The sequence below is a fragment of the Desmodus rotundus genome, chromosome 4 (assembly GCF_022682495.2).
Source record: "Desmodus rotundus isolate HL8 chromosome 4, HLdesRot8A.1, whole genome shotgun sequence".
Lineage (NCBI taxonomy): Eukaryota > Metazoa > Chordata > Mammalia > Chiroptera > Phyllostomidae > Desmodus > Desmodus rotundus.
This window is the reverse complement of record NC_071390.1, coordinates 13,658,224-13,674,652: the sequence shown is the minus strand read 5'-3', so window position 1 is coordinate 13,674,652 and position 16,429 is coordinate 13,658,224. Positions and strand designations below refer to the sequence as shown.

The 16,429-nt window shown below is 43.4% G+C and overlaps 1 protein-coding gene across 4 annotated transcripts in view; it reads right to left on the bottom strand.

Annotated features, from left to right (window-relative positions):
- The window catches only part of GPAM (glycerol-3-phosphate acyltransferase, mitochondrial), a 68,993-nt gene that overhangs the window by 28,656 nt on the left and 23,908 nt on the right, over positions 1 to 16,429 (bottom strand). The window contains exons 1-3 of one of the 4 annotated variants that reach the window (XM_053922508.2): positions 3,565 to 3,914; positions 1,648 to 1,778; positions 408 to 530 (exon numbers count right to left, since the gene is read on the bottom strand). In XM_053922508.2, the coding sequence (XP_053778483.1) occupies positions 408 to 530; positions 1,648 to 1,749 (225 nt within the window). In that variant the 5' untranslated portion in view covers positions 1,750 to 1,778; positions 3,565 to 3,914. Of the gene's footprint in view, positions 1 to 407; positions 531 to 1,647; positions 1,779 to 2,540; positions 3,133 to 3,180; positions 3,535 to 3,564; positions 3,915 to 16,429 lie in introns of those variants that run through there. The other 3 variants (XM_024555625.4, XM_024555626.4, XM_045191460.3) reach the window with 3 other exon arrangements.

Genomic DNA, 16,429 nt, shown 5'->3' with positions numbered 1-16,429 from the left:
CAGACACGCACACTAGACAAGCCGCAGAGCTGGAGTTCAGCATCTCCACGTTACGGGAAGGTTCCCACCCACTTTTTGGAGGAGTTAACCCAAAGTAAGATCTGCTCTCCCCGTGATGTCACACCAAAACTGCTGAAAAACCCAAATCTCGCCTAGTAGCAACTGCTGGACCAACATTTACTGACCGCATGAATGAGAAACTGAGTCAACATCTTTACTTGGAATATTTGATTTATAAATATAGCCCTAAATTCTAAGAATCGAAATTAGGAAAAAAAAAGAATAAAAATAAACTCTAAAAGTTAAGTCTATCTGGTATTTGCCCAATACCAAATTCACACAAAGTTGGGAATCTATGTCACATATTTCAGGGCTTATTAAAGGCCAATAAGCAGTAACATTCTTACCCAGCTCTGGGGAGTACAGGAATAACAACATCTTCCCACGAATGGCCTTTTCCGGCTCATTAGGCTTTCTTTCCATTTTAAGGTTGCAGATCTGAAGACAGTAGGTCTGAAACCACACTCATCCTAGAAGATATTAAGGAGAAAGTGGTCACTAAATGGCAAGAAAATCATACATGTCCACATGATCTCTAAAACTAAGATATTCCAGCTAAAAGAGAAGCTTATGACACATTTTTTGGGGGTAGTGGTATAATTATGTGTTTCTCAGCGTGATTTTCATTCAAGGTGCTCCCTCCACGGTCGACACTTTGAACAATAGTGAAAGCTGAGCACCTAAGAACAGCAGTAGCTGGCAAAAAACACTGCCCACTCAAAGCAGAATTCAAGGTTTTAAAACAAAGCTGGCAAAGCTTGAATAGCCTCTCACGAGAGCAAGATGAATAAAATCAGATCCCTGGGTCCCTGTGTTAAGAGTTAATCTTACTCTCTCTTAAATCATACACTCCCACAAAAGAACTATTTACCAAGGCCTTACATAGTACGCAAGTTGTTATAATACCAGCTTAAACTATTTTGCTTGAAATGAAAAACAAGGTACACTTACAGAACACTCCTTTATCCTAACAAGAAAGTGTAAAGGCTGAAATTGAAATTATAGCTGTACTGTATAATTAGGGCCAAACTCTGCTCTTCTGTTCTAAACATTTTTCCCTAACTTTGACTTCCCCGGTTGCTCAAATGCTACTGATACTGCAGTCTCAAAAATAAGCAAAAAAACCAAAACAAAACAAAAAACGCATCATCATTTTTTATGTAAAGCAGATGGTGTTCAAGAAATATTTTAAACATGCCATGTTATGTTGAACTAGAGAAAACAACACAAGATAATGTATGCCCTTTGGATTGGTTCATGCTAAAATTTATTTCCTATTTTTAATTTTTTTAATAAACTTTGTTTCCATTAAAATTTTATACTTATTAGATATAATTATGGAAAATAGATACAGAAACATTTTAAAAATATCTTTATAATGACACCACCCTAAACAAATACTAGTGGGTTTTTTTCTATGCAGAAGTATTTTGCTTTTTAATATGTCTGTAGTTAAATTTCTTACTCAGTTTTTCTTCCCAGTTGTTGATATAAAGTCGGCTCCAGCATTTCCACCTTCATAAACAATATTGCAATGAGCGTCTTTAGGCTGACCACTTTTAATCCACATTTTAATCTGAAACTTACCCATTCCTCACTTGCGTGCTTACATTGGCCAACACTGTATTCTGCTGAATTGGGCAGATAAGAAACATCTATCGTGCCGAGGGTCAGTGCAGATTCATCCATGACATAAAGCGTGATTCCTAGATCGTGTGCTGGAAAAAAACATATATACCATTTAAGTTAATGAAGATTCCAGAGAGTAAATACCAGAACTCAAAATTCTGACTTCCACGTGATTTGGCTCCATAAGAAGGTGTCAAACGAACTACTGACAGACTTCCACCGGATTCAAAATGTAAAAATGAACTTTGATGTGTTTATATGAATTCAGTTAGGCAGATTTGATTTCAAAATAATCAATCTTTGTATCTTTAGATTTCAAAAACAAAAAAGCTATGAATTTGTAAGAGTAAATAATAGCTTATTTCACAGACATGACAGAGAATTATTTCATTTGTGTTAATAATTGAATAATTCCTGGAGGAATGCAGGCATGTGTTTATTTAATTAAATATAAGTTATAAGTACACACATAATTAGATAATTTTTAAAAATTCTATGCTGGGAATTTTAGGTCAGACATATTACACAATAATGCAAAAGGGGTACAGGTTATGAGGGCACCCCTAAAATTTCCCACTTACGTGGAATTAAGCTCTTAATTTTCTTGTGATGCCTTAAACGCGATATTTGCACTTTTAGTACATCTGCAAAGCTCTAAAACAAAACCGCCCTTTATGAAATATCTGTTTGATAAGTTTTCATCCTTTTCAACGAGTATTCTCCTACCCTACAGAAAAATGTGCACTAACAATGAACAGCGAAAGAAAGTAAATGTGAACCTAATATATAAAAACTTCTAACATAAGTTCAGAATTATTTTTAAGATGGCTTTTGGCTATTTCTCGCCTGACCTTAAAGTATTCCTTTAAAACTTTGAAAGGTCAATTCCAGCTCAACAGTGTTCCTTCGAGGTCATACTCTGATTTCTTTACAATTGCCACATGGGTTTGCTGCAAGAACGTATCCTTGAATAACCACCATATGCGTCCTTGACAATTGACGTAAGTTAACAATCGAACCCGATAGGCGAGGGGAAGAGGATAGTAAGGCAATGCACGTGGCATGAAGGCTGTTCGGTAGTGTAAAATAAAACCCAGCTCTCGGCGTCACGGAGTCACGACAGGGGGAGCCCGGTGCTGCCAGAGAAAATGAAGACGCGCCGGCCCCGGCGACCACGAAAGGAGGGGAAGAGAAAGCGTCTTGTGCCAATGGAAAGTCCACGCTTCGCTCCTCCCTCCCGACAGCGTTTATCCAAGGTCGAGAAGTTTAAAAAAAGAAAAAGAAAAAAATAATCGGAGGTGCCAGACTAGGGACTGAGGGCAGCCAACTGTGGGTTCTGTGACACACGGAGGCAGGAGGGCAACTCTGAAGTCAAACACACACAAGTTCAAATCCCCGCGTCTTCCCCCATGTGGGACGTCAGACAAATCGGTTAACTTCGGTGCCCTGGTTTCCCCAACTGGAAAATGTGCATAATATGATAGCTCTTACCTCCTGGGATGCTGGGCGGGCTGGAAAACCCTACCAAGAGCCGCGCACTGTGTCGAACACTCAGTGAGCGCGCGGTCCGATCGTTCAGTGGTCTCCTGTCATCGCAAAGTCCCAGCACCCGCCGCTCTCAGAGCATCCCTGCCGCCTCGACGCCAAAGCCGGCGCCCCGCGTCCCGTGCGAGCGCGCTGGGTACCGAGTCCACAGAAGCGATCCGGCCTCAGCCTGGCCCCCCGGGAAAGCGCAATCCCGACCCCCCGCTCCGGCACTAGCCGGGACCCATTGCTCAGGGGGACCCCCGAACTCGGGGGAGAGGTCCGGGCACACAGCCCGCCCCGGCAACTTGCGGGAGTCACGCGGGCCCCGGCGCAGAGCCGACCACGCACCTGTCGCGGCGCTCCCGGCCCCGGCAGCTCCCCGCGGCCCGCTCCCGCCTCGGCCGCAAGCGCTCGCAGCTCCACCGGCGTCCCCGGCTGCAGCCGCCGGCCCTGCGCGTCTCCGCCGCCGCCGCCGCCGCCGCCGCCGCCGCAGTGTCGCGCTCTGCTGACGCAACGGCGCCCGACGATGACGGGCCTCCGCGAGTCCGCCTGGCTGGGGGGCTCGTGGCCGTGCGCGCTGCGCGTGGGTCTCGGGGGAGAGTGTGTGCACACGAGTGTGTGTCTCGGTGGCTAAGCAGGGTGTGTGCGTGCCCAAACGAGTGGCTACTCTGCCTCGGCGCTGACTCACGTGGGCGTGTGTGTCCACGTGCGCGTTGTGCAAACTGCTCGGCTGGGAGCCTGGAAACCCAGCAGGCGCTGGTGGGAGTGTGCGCCGTGGATTTCTGTGTACGTGTGTGACCTGCCTTGTTGAGAGCTTTGTGAGACTATGTAGAATTTATTAGGGCTGGAGTGGGTGGGGACTGGGGATGGCCCTGTTGTGTAATTTCTATATCAGCGGCTGAGTGGCTTTTCCTTAAAGGAAGAAAATGAGGAATTTCAAAAAAAAAAAAAAAAAAAAAAAGTCGTGAAAGAGTCTGAATCCAAATTTGCCCACCATCAGCCCTTCAAAGTAACGCTGGGGACAAAGAGGTTCTTTCACAGTTTTCCCTGCTGTAGACAAGGTTATTGCTTACCCAGAGCATTAGCAAATTAGGAAGAAAGCGATTACCTCTTACATGCCCTTAAGCCGCAATCATTATGTATGAACTAGCAACTGAGAATACAAAGATGGTTAAGAAGTAGTCCCTGTCCTCACACCTGCGCCACCGGTCCTCATCTCCCTTGCACACATTAACCCTAAGCCTGTCTTCAAAACACGTCTTTGGTCATGTCCACCCATCAAAAACCCTCCAGGGCTTTTCCAACAGCCCACATGCCTGAGCCTGGCACAGACGGCACTCACAGGTAGGCTTCCACTCTTCCCACTACTCTCCCGCAGGAGTCCCTTGCTTCAACCTCTCTGACTGTCCCTAGCCACAACATGGACAGTCATACTCCTAACTGTGCTCATGCCAACACTTTCCCCTAAATTATTCCTGAACTAGGTCTCCAAGCCTTTCTTGATCTCCCCAGCCCTCAGTAATGATCCTCTCCTGTGAAATCGCACAGATTTACTGTGATACCACATCTTGGGGCTTTATCCATTGTGTCATCCTTCCACAAAATAATGAACTCATCATCAATGTTAGTGACTCGACTTAGGTAAGGCTCTAGTGCTTTGTAGTATTAAGCACTCAATACATACTTGTTGGAGCTGGGGAACAAGAAGAAAAACAGGAATTCCTTCTCTTGAACTTTCTACTTCTTTTATATATCAATCCCAGAATGCAGGTGTGCCCCTCTTTTAAAACAATCATGGATACACACACACACATACATATATACACACACATATATATACACATACACATATATATAGCTTGAAGTGTAAGACCATGTTTTTATCAACCCCCATGCTCCTTAGCTCCAAGCACACACCTAAGTACTCAAGGACTCTGCTAACCAGAATCAGATGAATTCTAATCTCAAAACATCATGAAATTTCATGTACAGATCACTGGTACCTGACAAAAAAAGGAAGAGAAAGAAAGGAGGGGGTGAGGAGAAAACAAAAAGAAAGCCTTAGGGTTTGAGTCACTGCTCAACAGAAAGTAAGGCAAATGAAGCAGAGAAAACATCACAGGAATTAAAAGGTAAGCCGCAGAGGGAAATGAGATTGTTTTATGTGAAGTTGGTTTGTGGGACTGGTAACACCCATTGCACAAGAGTGCGTTGTACTTATAGGAGATGTGGATTGCACATCTTCAGGTTACTTAATGAGAGTTGTTTTGGAAACAAGTGACACCCTTGACAATCTTTCTTATCAACAGAACCACAATAACCTAAAGTAATCTAGTCCAGCCAGCCAAGAAGGAGCAACAGGGACTGCATTTACCCTCTTGCTAAAACAACTAAGACAAACCAGGCAAAATAAATAAAGCAGGCAGCAGCACAGAACACTTGTCTGCAAGGGAATAAAAAGAATAATAAAAATAAACAGAGTATCAGTGAGCTTAATAAACAAGCAATTGGGATTCCCTAAAGTAAAAGAGAAATATGAGAGTAAGGAGAGGTCAGGGAGGACAGAAAATATTTGTAGAAATAATGGCTAAAAACTTTCCAAATTTCATGAAAACTATAAACTCACAAATCCAAGAAGCTCAACAAACTCTTAAGTGGAAACATGAAGAAAACTACACCAAGAAACATCACAATTACATTCCTTAAAACCAGTGGGAAAGTGAAAAATTTTTAAGCAGTCATAGAGGAACAAAAAGGCATTACTGTGCAAAAGACCAAAGATAAAAATGACATTACGCTTCTCATCAGAAATTTACAAAAAGTAGACAGTGAAGCAGCATCTTCAAAGTACTGAAAAAAAAAGTCAGTCTCTGAAGACATGTTATGGCATACAAAAGCAGAAAGAATATATATACATATCACCAGCAGACACTCATTATAAGAAATGTTAAAAGAAAATCCTTCAGGTAGAGAGAGAATACAATCAAACAGAAGGTTGGGTCTACACAAAGGAATTAAGATCTCAAGAAATCATATGTAGGTAAATAAAATGTTTTCTCCTTTAACAAGATTCTGTTAAAAGATAATTGCCTAATGCAAAAGTAAACAGTGTGTTGTGTGGTTCATAACACATGTGGAAATAAAATGTGCGACAACAACAGCACAGCATTCAGAAAGGGGCAGGTATTCTGTTGTAATATTCCTATACTAAGATAAAGTGGTCCAGTACACTTGAAGGTACATTGTGACAAGTTAAGATGGGTACTCTAACTCCTATAGCTAATACATCAATGAAGAAAGTAGAATCGTTAAGAGAAAACTCTCATGAGTTTAAAAGAAGTCGGTAAATGAGGATAAAGAAGGAATGGATGGGATACAGAGAAAACACAGAGCAAGATGTTAGATTGAAAACCAAACATGTAAGTAATTTCCCCCAGCTGAAAGGCAGATTGTCAGACTTCGGAAAAAAGCAAAACACAACTGCTGACTATAAAAAAAATCACTTTAAATATAAAGGCAAATAAAAGTCAAAGACTGAAAAGCAATGTACCATGTTAACGATAGTCAAAAGAAATACAGGTGGTTATGTTAATATCAGACAAAGTGGATTTCAATAGGAAGACTATTACCAGAAATAACGATGATCATTTCACAATGATGAAGGAGTCTATCTATAGGAGGAAAACCAATTCTAAACATTTATTCATCTAAAAGAAAAAAAACCTCATGGACACAGACAACAGAATGGTGGTCGCCAGGAGGAGGGGGGAGGGGAGGGGGAGGAGGGGAGGGGGTGATAAGTGGTAACAGACTGCTGATGGACAGGAGCTGGACTTGGGGTGGTGAACACGATTCAGTGCACAGATGATGTGCTGTAGAACTGTGCACTGGAGACCTATGTAATTTCATTAACCAGTGTTGCCCCAATAAATTCAATGAAAAACATGCATCTAATAAAGAGCTTCCGTATATGTGAATGAAAAGCTGGCAGAATTGCAAGGAGAAATAGAAACATTCAATATAAACAGCAATTTTAATACCCCTCCCTCAGTACCTGACAGAGCAAGTAGGCAGAAAATCAGAAAAGATGTACAAGGCTTACACAATACTATCAACCAATTTGGCCTAATTGACATTAAGAACACTACACCATATACTATGAATTTACACTGCACTCAACAATAGGAGAATCTTTGTTTTCAAATGCACACAGAACATTTCCCATGACACATTATGTTGTCAGCCATAAAACAAGTCTCAGTAGAGTTAGAAGAATTCATATAAAAAACATATCCTGACCACAACAGAAGCTGGAAATCAGTAACTTGTGGGTATCCAGAAAAACCCCATACATTTGGAAACAAACACACTTCTAAAAATACCATGGTTTAAAGGAGAAATAAGAATGGAAATTAGAAATTATTTTGAACAAAATGATATTGAAAACCCAACATGTCATAAGTTGAGGGCTATAGCTAAAGCAATACTTAGTGAGAAATTTATACAAGTAAAACCCTATGAATAAAAAAAAAATATAGTAAAGCATTTAGCTTTCCTAGTCATCTTCCAAAACATGAAAAACTCACATTGCAGAGAGGTGGAAGAATGTAAGGAATGTGGGAAAACCTTCAGACATTCCGGTGTGTTACAAATGCACAAAAGCGCTCCCTGGAGAGAAACCCCGTGAATGGAAACGTGGAAACGCACGCAGGCGTTCCAGTAGTGGAGAGAACCCCCGTGAATGTGAACGTCGTGCTAAAGCTTTCCTTTGTCGCAGGAGCATTCGAAGACACATGGAAATACACACCTGCAATACACAGTACCAGTGTGAGGGATGAGGGGAAACAGTCATCACCTTAGTGCACATCACAATCATGAAGCAACTCGCACAGGCGGGAAAACCTGTGGGCGCAAACGGTGCGGTAAAGCCTACACAGAACTCAGACTGGAGAAGAGCCTTCGTTTGTAACAAAATCTTTCCAAATCACAAGATGAAGGGTGCATACTGCAGAGAAACCATATAAATGTAAAGAATGTGGGAAAACCTTTAGTCACTCCTACTTCTTCCAAAGGTGCAACGTGCCCACTGGATCATACCTCTTGAATGTAACGAACACGGGAAAGACTTCAACTGACCCGCATCTTACATGGAAAGCTCCCACCAAAAAGAAAGAAAAATGTAAATAATTCAAGGAGGCTTGCTGGAAATTAATATGATGTTTAAGAAAACCTTCAACATTAAAAAGTTGTTATGAAAATTATAAATTACAAAAAAAGAATTGGAACCAAGTCTGTCTCTTATTATAACCTATTTTCTTGCTAAGAACTGATGCTGCCTTTTTACTAACCCCTGTGAACAGGCTTCCCTCTGGACTGACCCAGATTCATTGGTCAAAACGTACTGGATACATTTGTCCAAGTTGCTACAGCTCGACCTGTGTACAGAGGGATTTCTTTCTGAGAATGTTACAAGGAACGTTGTGAACTGACTTGCTGAAATCCAGTGATGAAATACCTATGACATGCCCTCATCTCAAAGATGGCAATCATGCTGTCAAAAACTCTTAAATGAAATAAAGAAAGCTTGGCCTGACTTACTTTTACTGAATCCATGCTATTCTCACCATCTACTTTCCTCCAGATTCCTTTGTTCATTCATTTATTCAATAAGTACATATAGAGGACCTACTGTGTGCCAGCCACCCTATTGTAAATACAGTAATGAAGGAGACAGTGTGATACCTTCTCTGTTACAGTTTATGAGTCTAGGAGACTTCCACAACTCTTGTTTAATAATTGTCTCCAAAAAGTTGCAAAAATCAGCATCAAGTTCTTTGCCTGTGGCTTCTAGAATTCACTCAGTTGATTTGGGGAAGGCACTGGAGCTGTCTGACCAATGTCTATTCCCTCCCACTTCCCGGCTATCGGAATCCTGGTTTTGTTTAGGGTGATCTTTCGCCCAGCCCTGAGAAAAAAATGAATCGAATATCTAAGGCAATGATAACCATTTTGTTCTCTAATATTCTAACTGCCCTTGTATCCAAGATGGTCAGTATGACCCGGTTCTGGGCAATGGGACCTAAGAGAAACAGGATTTCTGCAAGTCCTTCTTTCCTGGTAAAAGGAAACAGACACATTTGGCACTGCTTCTTTTTCTTTGTTTCTTTTTTTTTTTTTTTACCTATTTGCTCTGAAACTTAATTTCCAAACCCAACCCCACCAAGCACACAACTCTAGATTTCGTTAAACATCTGTGTTTAAGCCACTGTGATCTTGTTTTGTGTTCCTCACAGGAAAATGCACTCCTGACTCACATGTAATTCTGGGCACAGTTCTGGCCTCTGGACTAACTTGAACATACGGGGGGAGGGAAACAGCGAGGATTAAAGGACAGTCCCTGCCAGTGTGTCATGCCAGTGGATGGCACTGGAAGTGACTTTAGAGCCTGCTGTTTTGAAAGTACCTTAGGCAAGAAGAAAACGAAATCTGTCTGGTTTGCTTGTACCACATTTGTGGCAGAACAAGGACTTCGGTTTGACCGAAAACTGCCCTATCAAGTAGAGTAACCTAGAAATTTCAAATAGGCCAAGCAGAAGGTAGTCAGACTTCTGGGGGAAGCTGTCTTGGCAAGTCCATCAGGATGGGCTCCAAGACAAGGCTCAACCCCACCTGAGCCCCGCCCCCGACCCTGTGAAGGAAGGCCCGAAGGAACTAGGTAGGGCTCCAGATTCCCAGCCCTGCGCTGAGCCTCAGGGGAGGACACCAGTTCTAGAAGGGGGTCTGAGTACTGGATCTGCTGACTACTAGAGCAGGGTAATTAAAGTCCGTCTTTTTATTTATTTATTTATTTTACCGTTTTTAGTGTATTCTTAAGAAGTGAAAGGGTTTTTTTTTTCCTTCTCCTGGAAATGTAGCAGCCAGGTTCTGTGGCTTAAGTTCTGAGGTTTCCTAAGCCCTTCAGGCATGTTGGGTAATTCCAATTAACAGCTTTTTTTGTTGCTAAAAGCCAAAAAAAGAGAGAGAGAGAGAGAGAGAGAGAGAAACTTGGCTGGGGATGGTTGCCAAGAAGCCAAAGGCTACATGGGCCCCTGTTACTTTTGTGTGGAATCAAGCTGGAGTGTTTGCAGAGGCGGCAGAGGCCAGAGTGGCCCAGGCACTGAGAAGGGCCTGAGGGCTGAAGTTCTGATCATGGTCCCGAACTGGGAGTCCTCTACGGTGGGGCCCTGGGGCTGACAAGTCTCAGAAGGAGGGTGAAGGGGGCAGGACGGTGAAGAATCTGGAGTCTCGGGAACCTTCAGCAAAGGTCTCACTAGCTGATCATGTTGTGGAGGGAATGGAGCTTCACGCGCCAGGCAGGGCCTGGGCCAGGAACAGTGATGAAGGAGACCACCCCAAGCCAAGCCAGGGCTTCTGCTTTCAGGCTTCCTGCATGACACAGTGCCAGAGAAGGGGAGAAAAGGAGAATCCCCAAAATGACCACCATTGGACTTCTAGGGTGCCTTGACATGACAGCTTAGAGACAGATGATTTGAACACCCATTCATTCATGACACATTGACTGACAGCCGGTTCTGTGCCAAGCGCCTTCTCAAGCACTAGGAGTACACAGCTGAAGCTGTCACACAGAGAGCCTGCCTTTGTGGCATTAATAATCTAGTGGCCTGTGGCATGTTGGGAGGGAGACAGTGGGCAGAAGGAACTAGACAAGTAAACAAATGAAATCACAACAAAATGTGAGAAGTTCAGGGATAATGCAAACATCACCTGTCACAGAGAATAACAGAGGTGAGCATTGGATAAGGGGGCCAGGCAGGGCCTCACTAAGGGGGAAGCAACTACATGGAGGCTGGGGTGCGAACAGCATGGAAGAAGCCGGAGAAGAGCTTTCCAAAAAGAGGAAATGACACCTGCCAAAGCCCAAGGGAGGGCAGCGGTTGGCAGAGAGGACAGAGCAGTGTGGGCTGAAGTGGAATGAGGGGAAAGTGGCAGAGAGAGTGGTTGGGAAGCCAGACAGTCCAGGTAGGGCAGGGCTTTTGAAGCTATAGGAAGAAGTTTGGAAAACTGAAAGTAAAACTGTGGCCTTGGCTGGTATGGCTCAGTTGGTTGGAGCATCATCCCATAACCAAAAGTTTGGAGGTTTGATTCAAGGCCAGAGCATATAGCCAGGTTGTGGGTTCAGTCCCTGGTCCAGACACATACAGGAGGCAACCATTTGATGCTTTTCTCTCACACAGATGTTTCTCTCTCTCCCTTCCTCTCTCCCATCCTCTCACTCTAAAAGCAATGAAAAAAAAAAATCCTCAGGCAAGGATAAAAAATCTTTTTAAAAAAATAAAATAAAATTGTGACATGTGTCATAAATGTAGTGCAGGAACTCACACGCCCTTCCCCCCATAAATATTAGAGGAGGGTGAACCTAAACAGAAGCTCAGGCCTACAGATGAGGAGGAGGGAGGGGCAGCAACCCAAGAGCTATGATGTAGGCAGGCACCTGCCCAGGACAAATCGGCAGCACAGAATCTAGGAAAGAGGTGAGTAAGCCGTTTTGTAAGCTACCATTCACTGAGAACTTAGTATATGCCAAGCACTGTTCTAAGTACTTCATAGGCATTATGTCCAGCAACCCTCTGTACTAGCTCTGGAATAATCTGGAAGACATAGCGCACGCCAGACAGCTGGTAATGGGGCTTTACTTACTACTGAGACCTACTTAGAAAGGTCTTAGGAGAGCAGAAAGAGTAAAGGGGAGCGTGAGGCAGCCCAGAGATCAGCAACAACAGAAGACCACTGCCCTCTCTGGAGTAGTGGGGTCACTACCCTCCAGCAGGGCTGGAGTGATGCCAGACAGAGCCAGGGGCCAGAGCCACCTAGTGACAGCTGGGACTAAGGGGGGAGGGGCTCCCTAGAAGGAGATGAATCCACAGAACTGTCACTGCTGGAGATGTCACCTGAGAAAGAAGGAGATACCTTCCCAGGCTTTTCCCTCGTTCTGCCCTCTTATGACCTGCCAGCCCCTCTGATTGGCTGAAGCAAACAGCAAGGCAACCTGAAGCATGGGTTAGGCCTCTCTCACCCTTCAAGCACAGAATAGGGTAGGGAAGGGTGGAGAGTGGGTCTGAGGGTCAACAGACAAAAGAGGGCCTCATCCTCCCACGGCCCCAAGAGCTAGGAACTATTATCACTCCCATTTTCCTATGGGAAAATTGAGGCACAGGGAGATGAAGTGGTAAAGAAGAGGCAGAACTCCAATTTGAATTCATCTCTATCTGACTCTGGAGTCCAAACACATAACTAATATATTTTCAGGCAGCTGAAGTGAGAGCCTAGTAGTTAGGACTGGGCCACCAGATCCCAGGTCTGAAAGCATATCTTAATATGCTTTTATCTTAATAAAGCATATCTTAACAAATTACTCAGAGGGGGGTTGGCTTAAGAACTGAGTTGCTCATTGGGACCTCAGTAGATAACGCTGAGTCTTTTTAGAAGAATGTCTGAGGGCTCTGCCCTGCATTCTGACCTTAGTTCTCTCACATACTAGCTGTGTGGCTCTGGGCCAGTAATTTAACCTCTCTGGGCCCTAATTCTCTAATTTGTAAAGTAGATTAGCTAATGTCCACTTACTTATTGCATTATTTTGGAGCAAAATGGAATAATGTATAAAAAGTAATTAGCACAGTGCCTGCCACAAGGTAAGATTTACCAAGCAGTAGCTATTATAATTGTTGTTAATCTCTTCTTGCAGAGACTCGAAGGACAAAAGAAGATCCTATGTCTCTGAGCTGGAATCCTGGTATAGAATTTGTCCTAAAACCTTTGGAACTCATATGAGCCCTTAAAGTTACTTTGTTCTGGGAAGAGTGTTTCTGTATCAGTCAGTGTGGACTAAGTTATGATACAGTAACAAATGTCACATTGTCTTAAGACACAAAGTTTGTTTCTGTCTATGGTGCAAATCAACTGCAGGTTATTTAGAGGCTCTGCTCAGTAAGGTCACTGAGCGGGACTCCCTCATGTCCCCTGCTTCTGTGGTTGCTGAGGCTGGAAACAGGCAGTGCAGTGAACTACGCACTGGCTATGAACCCATATATCATTTCTATGCCCATTTCATTACCTAAAACAAGTGGGTGAAGAAGTGTGATCCTACCAAGTGCCCCAAACAAGATAACTAAACATTTCTGAACAACCCCCGTGACTATCAGAACCACCTCGGTGAACCTTCTGGTTGGGCTGGGTAAAGCCAAGGCCCAATCTGGAATTAAGAGATTTAGTTACTTCTAACAGGCCAGACTACCCTGCAGAACCCCATAAAAATTTGTCTTTGTCCATGCCCAGAATTGCATGTCTGAAGACAACTTGTCTTCTAAGAAAAACTTTTGTTCCTAAATACTGCTTAAGACCACTTCCGTGAAAATCACTGGTGGTTTTGGGAAGGTATTGTCCAATGTGCTTTGTGGAGTGGAGATGCTGGCTGGAAACACAGCATCCTGTCTTCTGGAAGAGGGAGCCTAACGTGAGCTAGACTGTACATGCCCAGTCTTTTCCAGAACCTTTCTACTCTTGTGTAACTCGATGGCAGACTGTGGGGTTCTGATGACTCGTGGAGCAAGTTCAAGCTCTATGTGTTAAGAAGCAAGACCTTTTCTCAGCTTTCACACCCCCACGCCCTCCTGGATTTCTTTCCATCTACCTGCAAGGTTTTTCTTGATTTCTTTTGCTGCCTCGAGACCCTCTTTCATTTTTACTCCATACTTTCTCCTTAGCAGATCAAGAACCTAGGAGTCTTTCTTAACTTCTTCTTAATCCAATCCAACATGAACTTCTAGCAATTTTACCTTCTTAATAGCTTGAAATTCATCATTTTTTCATTTCCCTCCCTATTTGCACTGTCCTGCAGGCCAGGACATCTTACCTGGGAGGCATAGCAACTTAGCACCTGGAATCCTTGTGTCTGCTTCCATCTCACCGCGCTCCCCAATAGCCCACCCCTTGGCCAGAATGAAGATTTGAAAATGCAACTCCGACTGTGTCAAACATGCCCATATCTCTGCCTGATCCCATGAGAACTGGTTAAAATCCTGTCAATCCTTCCTTCAGTTTTTAGGTCAAAGACTCAAATCTTCAACATGGCCTCTAATGCCTGGCTGCTCCCACTGACTTCACCACCCTCACCTCCTCCCACTTGTCCTTTGTTTCTCTGACTTTGGCCCCCTGGCTTTCTTTCAGGTCAAGAAAGACAGATTCTGGGCTTCCCTGACACAAATTGCTTCTTCTGCCAGTGGTGGTCTCCCACAGAGCCCCCTGCTTTCTCTGCAGGTCATGCTTTGTAATTAAATCTCACCTCCTCATAAAAACCTTTATTGACCCTCAGCCTAAGTCAAGGCCCCTGTCATATGCTTTGCCCACCATGGGAACTTATCACAATTATAACTGAATACTTAATTATAGAATTATCACCTAAGATCTACCTCTGTCTCTTAAGTATCATTCTTGACTTTTCTTACTGCCTTCCTCTGTATTCTAACATGTAGAGAGCTTTGCTCAAAATAGACATTCAAGATCTATTTGTTAAATGTCAAGAATGTGTAAATACAAGGCATGCCTAGGTAACAGTTTACTATAAGGGTGTGGAAATGGCTACTGAATGGTCCTGGACAAGGTTAGATCTAGGAATAGAAGTCCTCAAAGGAGAACACATGAAACACAGACTTTTGGGGGCTCAGGACTCTGTAGGTCTTGGGGAACCATGTGTACAAATTTGACGGAGAGGTAGAAAGTAGATTTCCCCTCCCTCTGCCACCCCAGCCACTCCCTGGGCCAGAGTAGAGGGGCAACATAAGTAACTACCAAGGAGAATAGGGGCCCAGGTCTCCAGTGGTGACCAGCCACACAGGGGTTGGTGGCCCGGCATGGAACTGAATGCTGCTGTTGAGCACAAGGCAGAGCAGAGGCTGGGAGACAAATGCACACCTGCCCGATGAATTTGAAGGAAGGAATTTGCAAGGGAAAGCTAGACATGGCTGGAGACAGACTCACTGTATTTTCCCTCCCTCAGAACTGGCCCTTGTCAAAAAAAAAAAAAAAAACGTATTAGACAGAAAGGACAAGGAGAAGCAGGACCACTTTGCTTGTAGGCCATTCTTTTTCTCATGAGTTTGAAGTAAGCTAGAACCTTACTAATTAAGTCTGGTTGGGAGGAAGATCAATCTAAGTTCAACTAAGACTATTTTTAGAATACTTTTTTTAAAAATTAGCATATCAAGGACATAGAAGCTCCAAAATTTTCTTTTGGAAAATTTATTTTCTTGGAAGTTCTAAACATACTCCTTACAACCGTCTTTAGCTGTAACTTAACAGATTTCCCCAAAGAAGAGGTTTCCAAAGTAAAGAGTATTATCCACCCAGGTTCCAGTTGTCTAAATTACCTGGTATAAAGCAAACCTCCATAAGCATAAGCCAATGGACTGTGTCTCTAGCATATATTTTCTGATAATCATCATCACCTTATTCCACAGAAGACTTTAAATTTGCTACAAGGATGACCTCCAACATGAAAGTAAGATATTGAATAATAGGCTTTCCGTAACGTAGGGTCACAAAATACGATCCCTTGATCTTACCCCACTTTGCTATACAGCTGATTGGGTGGCCCGTGGAGCCTGAACTTTCATTCAGGGTGACTTACACTGCACTCATTCTTTTTTTTTTTTTTTTTTTTTTTAAGATTTTACTTATTTTCTTTTTAGACAGAGGGGAAGAGAGGGAAAAAGAGAGGGAGAGAAACATCACTGTGTGGTTGTGTCTTGCGCGCCCCCTACTGGGGGCCTGACCCGAAATCCAGGCATGTTCCCTGACTGGAAATTGAACTGGAGACCCTTTTGTTTGCAGGCTGGTGCTCAATCCACTGAGCCACACCAGCCAGGGCTTCACTCATTCTTTTTGCACATTCTTTCCTGCTTAGATGGAAAAATATCTGCCCCTGTTGTGAAATTATTTTAGTTACTTTTTCCAGAGGCTCTCAGTTCTGGTCCAGGGTTCCTATGTTATCCAATATAAATCACTGGAACACATATGCAAATTTAACACATGTGCATGAACTGTAGAATTCCAGGTCACCACTATACGTACCGATGGGGTTACATAAACCTTAATATCCATAATGCTGGTGTTACTCTAGGTTATTTATATACTATGTTTTTAGAGGATAGTCTGTGTA